The 13,127-nt window shown below is 40.0% G+C and overlaps 1 protein-coding gene across 1 annotated transcript in view; it reads left to right on the plus strand.

The window, feature by feature from the left end:
* The window catches only part of LOC130834486 (rho GTPase-activating protein 20-like), a 46,198-nt gene that overhangs the window by 13,924 nt on the left and 19,147 nt on the right, over positions 1 to 13,127 (plus strand). Inside the window, exons 2-6 of the mRNA XM_057704630.1 lie at positions 4,188 to 4,243; positions 5,043 to 5,210; positions 9,557 to 9,706; positions 12,121 to 12,162; positions 12,794 to 12,878. Of these exons, the coding sequence (XP_057560613.1) occupies positions 4,188 to 4,243; positions 5,043 to 5,210; positions 9,557 to 9,706; positions 12,121 to 12,162; positions 12,794 to 12,878 (501 nt within the window). The remainder of the gene's footprint in view (positions 1 to 4,187; positions 4,244 to 5,042; positions 5,211 to 9,556; positions 9,707 to 12,120; positions 12,163 to 12,793; positions 12,879 to 13,127) is intronic.

Below are 13,127 nucleotides of genomic sequence, written 5' to 3' on the forward strand. Positions count from 1 at the left end.
ATGGTTCTCAGTTACTTAACCTTTCTGAGCCTCAGTTTCTCCATCTCTAAAACTAGAAATAATGATTCTCACCTCACAAATCTGCTGCAAAGAAATGAGATGATGTACATAAACTGCATGGCAAAGAGCTTGGCAACTTGTAGTCAGTCAGTCAACATTGGTAGCTGTTCTAGCTCCCTGTCTTTGTCTTGGAAGAATATCCACCATGCTGCTTGCTATCTTTGAATACAAAGTTTCAGTCTCCTAAAAGTATAACTAACATTAACTGAGGGATTACTGTGTTAGGTACCACAGTAAGTTTTCTGAAGTATAATCTCACTTAATTTTCATGATGTACTTTTATCATCATCTCTATTTTACAAATAAGGACATTGCACACCGATTTTCCTAGTCTTTCCACATGGTAAAGAACAAGGAAGGATTCAAAACTAGGTAACTGGATTCCAGAACTCATGCTCTTGACAATACCCAATCTGTTTTCCAATACAGACATTTAATCAAAGAGTTAAAAATCTAAAGGAAAAAACAGAATAGTCTCGTCTTTGCAACGTGTTTAAATGTTGGTACTATTGTCATAGGATCACCTCTTCTATTTGATACTTAGGGCAAAAGTTCAGTGTTCAATGAAATAAATGAAAACGCGCCTTGTCGCAGACACAGAGAATGGACATGTGGACACGGAGGGAGATGGAGAGGGTGGGACAAATTGGGAGATTATGATTGACATATATACACTACCATGTGTAAAATAGATAGCTGGTGGGAACCTGCTGTATAGCACAGGGAGCTCAGCTCGGTGCTCTGTAATGACCTAGATGGGTGGGATTGGGGGTGGGGGTGTAGGGAGATCCAAGAGGGAGGGGATATATGTATACATATAGCTGATCCACTTCATTGTACAGCAGAAACTAATACAACATTGTAAGGCAACTATACCCCAATAAAAAAATTAAATAAAGTTAAAAAAAAAAAGAAAACACACGTCACTGTTTTTCCATTTAGAATTCTTTCATAAAATTAAAAGAACTAACAATGGTATTTTGGAAGAAATTCAGCTTTAGCTATTACATTTAAAGATTACTATTATATGACTAAGGAACCCTTCCTTGATCTTTCTGAGAAGTGTTCTCTCTTTTGCTTCACTAGAAAGGGAAGATGGTGTAAGAATACTTCTTCCTCAACTGATGCCTAAAAAAACAATCACAGTCCTGGTCCTATGTAAGGATCACGCAAAACACTTTTTATAAATACAGGTTTTCTGGATCTGGTAACTCAACATATCTGGGAGAGGACAGCCTAAAAAGCTCCTCGATGAATATCAGAACTGATTACCAGTGACTAGATTCTAGAAGGGGAGACGTCTTCCTGGCCCCTAACCTCTCCAAAAGGGAGAGGCAGAGAATGGAGATAATTTGGGAACTGGGGAAGGTGCAGACATATGTCTGCCTACATTTCTTGCCTTAAATAGATTCTGCCAAATGCTTGATGAGAGGCCAGAAAGTGTTGCCCAATGAGCCTCCACGGTTCTAATCACAGTCAAGCATGTCCAGACCAGCACTGTCCCTTTAAAAGTGCTGAATAGTCTCTGGAGGCCACTGTCTATATGCCGCTTCTATGCTAGTTCATTTTAAGAGTGAAGACCTTAACAAAGTCACAAAGGACTAAAAAGACCTGTGCTTCTGGCCTCCACCCACCTTTCCTGACTTACTTCACCTTCCTGTACCTTCTGTTAGTGTCTCCAATCTACCAAACTCTTTCACGTCTCTGAAATTTCATATATTCAGATTCTATCCCTTCAGCAAGAAATATGAAACATCCTCTCCCAACACACATTTTTCTCTTCTCTTCTCTTCTTCTCCCTCTTTCCCTCTCTCTCTTTCCGCTCCTTCCCTCCAACCCTCTTTACCTCTCTCCTTTCCTCTCCACCCTCCTAATTAATTCCAAATTATCTTTTTAAAAAATCTATTATTTATTTTGGCTATGCCGGGTCTTAGTTGTGGCATGTGGGATCTTTAGTTGTGGCATGTGGAGTCTTAGTTGTGGTATGCATGTGGGATATAGTTCCCTGACCAGGGATCGAACCTGGGCCCTCTTCATTGGGAGCACAGAGTCTTACCCACTGGACCACCAGGGAGGTCCCCCAAATTATCTTGTAAAGCTCATTTCACAGGAGCTGTTCAAAGAAGCCTTCCTTGCCTGCCCTCTCCACAAAGTCAGGTGTCTGGTCCGTCTTGTAATTGCTCATCTCACTCTTTAATTTTTCTTTGTAGTACCTACCAGAGTCTGACATAAGAGTTATTGGTGGGATTCTGTTTAATTTCTGTCTCCCCCATTTAAATCTAGGTTTTGTGAGAGAGCTGGGCCAGAGTCCCTTTTGCTCCCTGCTGCCCAGACCTAACCAAGTGCCTTTCCTTCAGTACGGGTTCAAATACTCTCTGTTAAATGAATGAAGTAAAAGGAAGAGGGACTTTTAGATTCTCTCTTTTTTTCCTTCATCCAGGGCAGAAAGCTATATCATTGATTTACTCAATAAAATGTGTTGAATTCCTCCAATGTGCCAATGCCTGTGAGAATTTAATGATACATCAAAAAATAGACTCATTCCTTGAGGTCCTTAGAGTCTAGTGGGGAATAAAAGATATGTATTCAGATAACTATTACAGGAGCTTGCAAGGGAAACCACAAACTTTCTTACATAATCAAATTTCAGTCCTTCACTGTTGTCAGAGCAAAGAGACCATCCCTGTGAGAAAAGATTAGGGGCCTCACTGCCCAGAGGCTGTGTGACCTCCAGAGTCAGCGGGATTTGAATCCTTCCGTTACACTGTGGCTGCTTGGGTTCATGGTACCTAAACTATCTGTGCAGCAGCCTCCTCAACTGCACAATGGTCAGTTTTCTAGTGGAAAGAGAAAGGTGTCTTTACAGGAAATGTTTTTAGCAGATTACCATAGGTTCGTAAAACTGAAGAAGATATACAGATGGCAAATAAGCACATGAAAAGATGTTCAGTGTCATTAACTATTAGGGAAATGCAAATTAAATCCACAATGAGATGGAGCTACCCAGCTATCAGAATGCCTAAAATAAAAAATGACACCACCAAATGTTTGTGTGGATTTGGGGAAACAAACACATACAGTACTGGTGAGAATGTGAAATGGTACAGCCACTCTGGAAAATGATTTGACCGTTTCTTTAAAAACAAAAGGTACAACTACCATACAACCAGACATTTGCACTCCTGGGCATTTAGCCTAGAGAAAGGGAAACCTATGTTGACACAAAAATGTGTACACAAGTTTTTGTTGTGGCTTTATTTGTAACAGGCCAAAACTGAAGACTACCCAGTTGGTTAAGCAAACTGTGATACATCATTATCCTGGACTACTACCAAGAGTTACAAAGAAACGAACTATTATACCTGCAACAATCTGGATGAATCTCCAATTATGCTGAGTGGACAAGAGCAAATCCCAAAATGTGATATACTGTATGATCCCATTGGTATAACATTCTTGAAAATGGCAAAAATTAAAGAAATGGAGAAAGATTAGTGGTTGCCAGGGATTAAAGAGGTGGTAAAAGTTGGAGGGAAGTCTACATAGCTGTAGAAGGGTAATTTAAAGGATTGCTGAGGTGATGGAAATGTGCTGTATCTTGACTGTTTCAATGTTAATATCCTAGTTATGATATTGTATTATAGCTTAGAGACATGTTACCATTGGGAGAAACTGAGGAAAAGGTTATAGACTCTGTATTATTTCCTATAGCTACATGGGAATCTACAGTTATTTCAAAATAAAAAGAGTAATTTTAAAATATGAAAAGGTGGAAGCAAAGTCAGCGAAACAAGTATGGCGTTTGTCAGTTATAGCATAAGCCTCAAAACTCTGACATCATAATGGCCAGTGATCTTGACTACTACGGAATCCTGAGCTTTCGTGGATTTGTCCACAGTACTCTGCCAAGTGCTGTAGACATACTCTGGTTTCAGTGCCAAGAATTGGAGAAAAAACGATGTTTGCGTCAATCAGAGAGCACTTTGAGCTTTTTGGTGGTCATTCAAGGTTTCGCCGCCTCAGGTAGTCTTTTAATATACTATTTTTGATCATCAAAACAGATGGTGGTCACAGGAAGTGTTTTGTTTTATTTCCTCAAAGACATATGAACTAATTTTTAACTTCAGCACTGGTTTCATGAAAAGCTACTGGTGTTCATAGGATTCAGTGCTGCTGAACACAAGTGAGCAGCTTTACATTCCTGGGGTGGAGTGGGGAGTAGGAGACACTTTTTTGGCTCCACGGGGGAGAACTTTCTGTAGATCTATGAAAATGTCTGTTCTATTTATCAAAGAGTATTTTCTGTTCAACTTAGTTGTTTTACCTATCATGACCTGAGAGTTATGTTAGAGCGTAGTCATAGCTCAACCAAATAATAGCTAAGCACTACCATACTTAGAAACTTTTTGATGTTTCCAGCATTATTTGCTGATCTTTGAGAATTTTCCCCCAAATTTGAATACTTAGATAAGATTGGGGTCAATCTTCCAGAATCCTCAGTTATCTAAATTTTTATGTTCACGTGAAACTGAATTGTTGTAATTACTTCTTTGCAAATCTCCATATCCTTTTATTTTATCTATATGAGGCCACAAATTGTCCTGTTTTGGGTGGTTGTTGTTGGTTTGTTGGTGGTGGTGGTTTTTACCTTCTTGTCATACTCTCTACCTTTGGCCTCTTGGTTCTCCTCTTGCTAACAGTTCCTGAGCAGCTTTGCTGCTTTCTTCTTTTCCCCACCTTTAAGAGTCCACATGCCCCAGGGTTTTGTTCCTGAAACTGTTCTCTGTCCATATCAACTCCCTAGGTGACCTCATTTCTTTCAGTAACTTTCTATAACTTACTGACTCCTGAGTTTGAGCTATGAAGCCCTGTTTGGGAGATTGAGTCTAATTTTTAGAGATGTGTCGAGCTTGACATTTAACATAAACTCCATCACATATCTGACCAGCGACTAGCTGTTCTATGGTGTTTGTGTTTTGCAGGAGAAGCCCTTCCGTTGAGGTGGACACCCACAGCCAAAATACTACATCCTCTGAGGGAGCCAATCATACCCTGCTGATCCACAGCCCCGTAGAACTCAAAAGAGGCTGGAGGAGGCAGAAGCAGCACCTCTTCTTATACAGCGATTTGTTGCTTATATCTAATACCAAGTGCGTATACATGACATGCTCTCCCGAGGATCATAAAATTGCACATTCGCTAACCCTTATTGTAGGAAAATATGACAGTGTCTCTCTTGCCCGGGGCTTGCAGACAGATGATAAAAATAAGAGGGGGAAATTACAGATTGTGATGAGTGCTTCTGATACAAGGGAGATAGGGTACCGTGTAGAAGATGGGACCATCTTAGAGAGGGGTTGTGCAGGAGAACCTCTCAAGGCGGCAGCCTCTAAACTGGACCTGCGGGGTGAGCAGCAGCCACCATCCCCAGCCAAGGTGCATGAGTCTCCTAGGCGTCTAGGCCCAAGTGGGTGCGGCTCAGTCCCCTGGACGGAGGAGTTCAGGGAAGGCCAGTGTGACTGGAGCCTAAAGCAGGGGGCGTGACATTAGATGTGATATGGTAGTCAGGTCACAGAGGGTCTCCACAGGCCTGGAAGGGGTTGAAATACTCTGCTGAAGGGTGTTTAACTAGGATAGGAGCCATATCTAGTGTATATTTTTAGCAGAATGTTCTAACTATTGGAAGATGATGGATTTTTGGGTAAGCAAGAGTGGAAGCAGGGAGACTAGTTAGAGGAGGCAACAGTCCTGATGAACAGGAACAAAGGCTCCATCGTGGGGTTGACAGTGAAAATGAAAGATGAGGCCAGACAGATCTGGAATACATGTTGGAGACAGAACCAACTGGGTGCACTTTGCTCTCAACCCTGAATACAAATGCAACGAATACCATAGACTTGGTGGCGTAAACAACAGAAACTTATTTTCTGATAGTTCTGGAGGCTGGAGGTCCAAGATCAGGCACCAGCGTAGGGAAGTTCTAATGAGAGCTCTCTTCCTGGCTTGCAGATGGCTGTCCTCTCACTGTATGTTCACATGGCATTTCCTCAGTGCATGGATGTGGGGAGAGTGGAAGAAAGCTCTCTCCCTCCTCTAACAAGCCCACCCATCCTACTGGATTAGCATCTTAGCCTCATGACCTCATAAGCCTTAATTACACCCTAAAAGCTCCATCTCCAAATATAGTCGTGTTGGCAGTGAGGGCGTCAGGGTGTGAAGGTGTTGGCAGGGAGCGGGGGGAACACAATTCTTCCATTGCAATAACTAGCAGGACTGAGTGCCACCAACCTTGCACACATTTTCTCCACAATTTTTAGAAAACGACCTACAAGATCATTCCCATAATACATTTAGGTATAGTCATGATCATTATTAATATGAAAGAAAAATTGTTTTTTTTTATTCCAGAAAGAAACAACAAAAAAGAAATAGCCTTCTGTGATAACAAACGTACTTCTTCCCTGTCGTGCCTCATCTTTTTAGATGGAGGACCGTGTTATGCCCTGAATCAGTCTGTTCCAATTAATAATCTGAGTTTAGCACCCAGTTTTTCCACTTGCCGTAAGAAGGGGTGGAGGGACTGAATGAAGTTTCCTTTTACCTCAGCTCACCTTCAGACTTCAGGTGAAAACTCACTCATCTTTAGACTGATGCTACAGAAATCAACACAAATGGAATAAACAGCTGATTGCTACCTATGTAGTTGGTCAGAATAAGTAAATTTTAGCTTGTATGTAATAATAAGGGGGATTAAAATGTTTATTTCTTCACAAAGAAATTATATTTCTCCAGTTGTGTGGGATGTTAATATTCAGTGAAAATTGTTTTGAGGTTTTTGTCCTTTCTTTTTCATACTGCATACACTAGAAAATTCTGTTCTCAAGAATTAAACTCAGATGAAACCTTCAATATCACTTTTGATATTTATTAGAATGCTTAATAAGTTATTTTTCAAATAAAATGATTACCTCTGTTGTTTAGAACAGGATCTGCTTTGTAAATACTAAGATATTAATACTAGTAGAGGTCCCTGAAGAATTTACAAATGGGAAGGGACTGTACGTAGCTCACACCGTCTTTAGACATCACTATCCTCATGTTTAGTTATTGAAGAATACAGAAACAATGAAAAAATGAATTTTATTTAGGTCAAAAGATGACGATTACTATTAATTTACCAGTGAAATGACAGATACTTACAGAATACACCACAATCCCTTCTCCTAAGCATCTAAGGGGACACCCCTGTGTAAAGAGAAATCTCCCTAGACTCCTATAAATTCCACAAACCATTGGGGCTTACTCCCTGGTATAAAGGTTGAGGTAAAGGAAAGGAGAGGGGTATCCATAGGAAGGGACACACGATAGAAATGAAAACTGCAGCCCTCCTCTCCCTTCTTCTCGAGTTAGTTTACATTAGCTTTGTTCTTTCTGACCTCTACTGAGAAAATCTCACTGAGTTGTGACTGAGTGTGAAGAAACACAATGAGACCCTAGGAGAATCACTGTAGTATAAAGCTTTGTTGTGATACAGTTTAAACATTTCCAAGCTAGCATCTAGCTCTGTTGGTATAATATCATGAGATATATCATCTCACTCCACAAATAAAAGAACAATCCCATCAGAAAGCCTGGTGGCTCTGTGGGAAGAGGTGGGGCTGAGGACAGGCAAGAGGAGGAGGCTTCTTCCGGGACCTACAGGTCAACACCCATGGAGGCCAAGTGGTTACGAGCACAGGCTCATGAGTCAGGTTGTCTGAGTTCAAACCCTGTTTCTGTTGCTTTTGGCAATTCACCTAACCTCTCTGTGAGTTTCCTCCTCTGTAAAATGGTGCTAAAAAAGACTGCCTGGTGTGGTTGTTTGACAATTAAAGGAAATAGTGTTTATAAAATATTTACAATAGTGCTTGGCATATGCTAAGTGCTCAATGTTATAGGAGAGTGGAAACCATGCTCTGGACTTTTGGATAACTCCTAGGTTTGGTTTCAAGGGAGTGGATACTTTTGGCACTTCATTTCACTAAGAAGAGAATTACTGAAATGACTTTTGCAAGGTCAGTGTATTGGGAAGTTTCTGCACAGTACTTTGGGTGTCAATACACATGGATATCTACATCAGAAAAAAAAATCTATAAAATCCAGCAGATATGTGTTTATCTTCCCCATTGGCCATATATTTTTTGCTTCATAATATCTTTAGAATTACTATGTAGAAAAAGAATTTTATCTGATAATTGTGTTTCATAGAAATCTTAAAATACACAGACATAGGGTAAAACTGTTGAAATTAAGTGTAGAAAAAAGCCACCTTGAATTATAAGGTATGTTTCCATATATATATATATATATATATATATATATATATATTCATAGTGCCCACTGAATCTAGATTATCCTTCAAGTGGGCTTCCTGCAAAATTATTTTCATTTCATAAATCCCACTGAAGAGTTGTAGCTTTAACTGTTCCATGAATCAGTAGAGTCACAGGGATTTCTGCACGTGAGGCGTCTTTGATCTCATTCTACCTTTAGTGTTTCTACATGTGGTTCTGGCTAGTGGGGAGTTCCAGAGCAGTGTGCCCAAGTCCCCTAGGCATCTTTCATAGGACTTGTAAAGATCTAAATCCTAGGCCCACCTAAGTGTTCAATTTGTGAATTAACCAAAAGATATGGTAGTTTCCATATCAGAAGTCAAAAGAGAATCAGCAGAAACTGTCAGAAAGCAGTTGCACTGGTGACAATCACCTTCTGACTCCCCAGAGATAAATGGGAAGTATGTCTATCACTTACACATGAGACACCCTAGCCACTGGTCTGAGACTGACTGACTGATTTTTCAGTTGGGGTTCAGCCTGTATGCTAACAGTTTTTCAGTTTTAGCTATAATCAAAGAGAAAATTGTATGAACAACATCTTAAGAAAGGAAACTTAAAATAACCTATACTAAAAAATCTTTTTAAAAATTAAGGTTGAAAATGTATTTTAAATCTCTCTAATCCCAGCTTTTATTTTGCCTGTCTCTGCTAGGAAAAAGACTGTATAATTATTTTTACAAACCATGTACCATGTATCTTTGTTCAGCCCCTCAATACTTTTGGAAGTAGGCAAGACGTGAGTGTATAATAAATTATAATTACAAAAATACATATGTAATATATAGTGTCATAAATAACAAATATAAGAATGAGTTAATGGTTCTCTAAAAAAAGCTCTAAAATATAAACGATGGTCCATACTCAACACTCAACATTCAGAAAATGCCTATTTCCTGCCATCGAGGAAGTGCTTTCAGGGCCTTCCTGGACCAGCCTCTGCTCAGCACACACTTTGAAAAGGTCTATCAAACTACTCGCTATGCTGTGCACACAGAGTAACAGAGATGAAGGAGACATGCTTTGCCCTGGAGCAGTGAGAACTAGCATCCTTAGCATGAACACAGCTTCTCCCATTACATTTAAGAAACAGACTAACAGAAGTGTTGCTTGGTTCTTTCCAGGTATAAAAAGAACTTGAAGGTAAAAAATGAAATACCACTGAGCACCATGTGGACTGCCAACTGTACAGACAAAGTTGGTGAAGCCAACACTGGTGCCAGGAAGTCCTTTGTCCTAGGCTGGCCCACGGTGAACTTTGTGGCCACCTTCAGGTAAGACCTACAGCTTGGTCCTGTATTTGTAAGGGTTAAAAAAGGAAAACACTTAAATCTGATCGTATATCACGCCAGTGATCACCTTTTGACAGCCCATGACACTTGTATGCCTTGTACTTTCCCCAAAAACGGTTTTTATGTGCAAATACATGCATATTGATCATAAATAGTGGGAACTACTGGAATAACTTCCTTTGGTTTTGACCAGCGGTTTTTCAATGGGCCATGTGAGCTTGGGAAGTTGCATCTTCATGTGTTCATGGTGTTCGTGTATCGGGAAGGAGGAGCATGAGAGCAAGACCCTAGGAACCCGCTCCAACTTCCTGCCCCCTAATCTCAAGGGAGTATCTGTGTCTTTAAATCACTAGAATATCTTTCTTGAGCAAGTACAATTACATTTGAAAAACTGACTTTATATTCCCAAATTAATTCCCTTAAAAACAGGATTTAATTAGACACATAACATTCATCATTTCATCAAATACTAGGTCGCCTAAATTGCTGTGTACAGGTTATCTTATTTGGTGTCTGCAGAGGGGTGACAGTCTAAAACAAAGGTATGATTTCATGGAGTACAGGTCAGTTTTCCAAGACGCATCCTTAGGCTGGAGTGAGGATGGGGAATGTGGACATCCTAGGTTGACACTGCTGGGTTCCCAGGGGTCACGCAACACTTATGCCTGCCCTTTGGGAACAACCACACCTCAAGTCTCATTCTTATGCACACTGAGTGTTCATCACAGGCACTCAACACTCCTCTTTCTTGTCCCCCCCGCCCCACTCCACCAAAATCTCTGGCACCATCACAAAGACAGGACAACGAAAATGTTGCCAAGTTGTTAATTTATACTCTATTCTAGAATGCAGCTGTTGACTTCAGGAACGTTTTCAAAGCTTTTTGGGAAGAAACATGATTTGTGTCATTTTCTACATGTCTACTTTCCATGACTTACTTCTCGAAAGATTATCAGCTCCTATGGCTTAACATCTTTTCCATGTTGCAAGTGAAAGGAAGCAGTTTCAACTGGGAATATTCAAAGATTATGATAAGGGAGGGTCCAAGATTCTTGTTTTCTAGTGAGGGGGGAATGCGAAAGGCAGGTTCACACGTGTCATACTGGCTAAAAATCTGTGTAAGAACATATACGGCATGTATGACAATGCCTGGCACCTAGCGCTTTTGCCATTGGCTGTTTTGCTCTCCCGCAGACTGCCATGAGTAATTAGAAGCTGTGTCATGTACATATGTCGGTTGCGGAGATAAGTGGGCATTTCCACTTCCTGATTAAAACACGTCCTGAAATGGTGATGGAGGGGGCAGGAGCAGCGTTGCGGACGGGAAGATAAAATGTGGCAGCCCCTGGAGAACATATATATTCTGGGTATATACCCAAAGGAAATGAAAACACACATCCACACAAAAATCTATACACACATGCTCACAGAAGCATTATCCACAATAGCCAAATAAACAAGCCTAAGTGTTTATCAACTGATGAATGTATAAACAAAATGTGGTACAGGGCCTGAGGGTGGGGGGATGGGGAGTGACTGCTTAATGGACACTGGGTTTGCTTTTGGGTGACGAAAATGCTCCAGAACCAGATAGTGGTGAGGGTTGCACGATACTGTTAATGTACTGAAGGTCACTCATGGTCAATTTTATGTTATGTGAAATGTACTACAATAAATAAAAGCTAGTAAGTGATAAGTCCACACATGAATGAGACTTAAAACATTTTCAGCTTTGGATAGTAAATGCTGCACAAACTTTAGCAGACAAACTACTACTCTTTAATAACTTAGCAGTAGGTAGATTGATCTCGATCAGAGGATCACAGTACTGAAAAACGTGTTTTCTAGAAACTAATTTAATGTATTACAATCTGCTATACGCTATACACATAAAGGAATAAAATACTGTAGGGTTTTTTCCCTAAAAAGATACTCTTGTTTCTGGGACAAGACAGTTCCATCCAAATGCCAGTTCCTAAGTATGATGTAATCTGAATAATAATGTTCTTTATACCTGAATCGCACTTCCAGCTGCAAGAACACTCTGAGGTATAATTAACCCTTCTTCAGTTCTGAAAACTGAAGCTCAGAGTGGTTAAGCGACTTGCCCGTGATGACACAGCTTGCATCACACAGCTGCAATCAAGTGTTTAGATTCCAAACCAATTTCTCTTAAGATCTACTTGCGATCGCTGTAATACTGCTTGAAAAAGAGCAGAGTCCATCCATCAAAAGCCCAGTTATGAGGAAGGTACAACTTACACATGCATACACATCGGTTACCAACTGGCTGCTGATATTTTTACCTGGAATGGCACTTGATATGTTAGTACAAGTCTTAATATGTTAGTGTAAGTATTTCATGTAATTTTTTCTCCCATTTTTTAATATTACAGTTCTTCCAAACTAAAGGAAAAATGGCACTCTTTCCTTCAAAGGTATTTTGTATACGTATCTTAAATCTTTAATCCATGATAGAAGAATACAAATCTCTTCAAGGCAGTGCCCCCAAACTTTTCTCCCTCTCTTTGGTAGGAATTGTTAGACTACCCTCTTGTGTAGATTTATCATGGCTCCTACTGCAAATACTGTTCTCTCATTTACATGTATGTTCTGCTTATTTTTGAGGAAGTTCTGATGATCACTCTCATCTTTCCCTTTTCTCCATCCTTATGGCCGGAGCTAACATTATTCTCAAAACATATATTAAATTTCCATAAGTGCAGGTTACTGACTGTACTGAATGATTCTCAAAGCAACTGCTACTTCCTACCCTTGAACCCAGGAAGGCACTGGGCCTGCCAACCTAGGCAGGAAAGCTTTGAGGACTGGATCCGCTGCCCACATCTCACATGACAAAGGAGACCTGTTATTTTCTGGGTCATATCTTATTTTCCTGAAACATTTTTGCATATTTTCTTCCAACCCCTAATTTGATTTTGTTGAGTCTATCTATATGCTTTGAGAATAAAAAAGACTATTTAAAATATTAGCAACACAGATTGATTTGAAAATAAGCTAATAGCTAATTCGTCTACTCTGTTTTGGGTTATTACTGAATTTTATTAGGTACATCAAGTTAGCCAAAGAGAAGGACCAGCCAAAAAGCATTCCCCTCAAAATCTTCACTGAGGACATCAAGAACTGTGCCTGTGTAAGTGTTTTTAAGATCAAACATGAAATTCCAAGTTCTTGACTTAGCAAAATGAAACTGATAGAGATATACAGGAGAGAGAAAGAGAGAGAGAGAGAGAGATGGGATGGGTGGGAGGGAGGGAGAATGAAAGAGAGTGGAAAGAGAGAGGGAGTATTTAGAAAGTACTATGTGGGAACATGTATTTTCCTATAAAAATGTGTGTCTTCACAAACACACACACACACACACACACACACACACACAAGG

Source organism: Hippopotamus amphibius, chromosome 13 (assembly GCF_030028045.1).
Source record: "Hippopotamus amphibius kiboko isolate mHipAmp2 chromosome 13, mHipAmp2.hap2, whole genome shotgun sequence".
NCBI lineage: Eukaryota > Metazoa > Chordata > Mammalia > Artiodactyla > Hippopotamidae > Hippopotamus > Hippopotamus amphibius.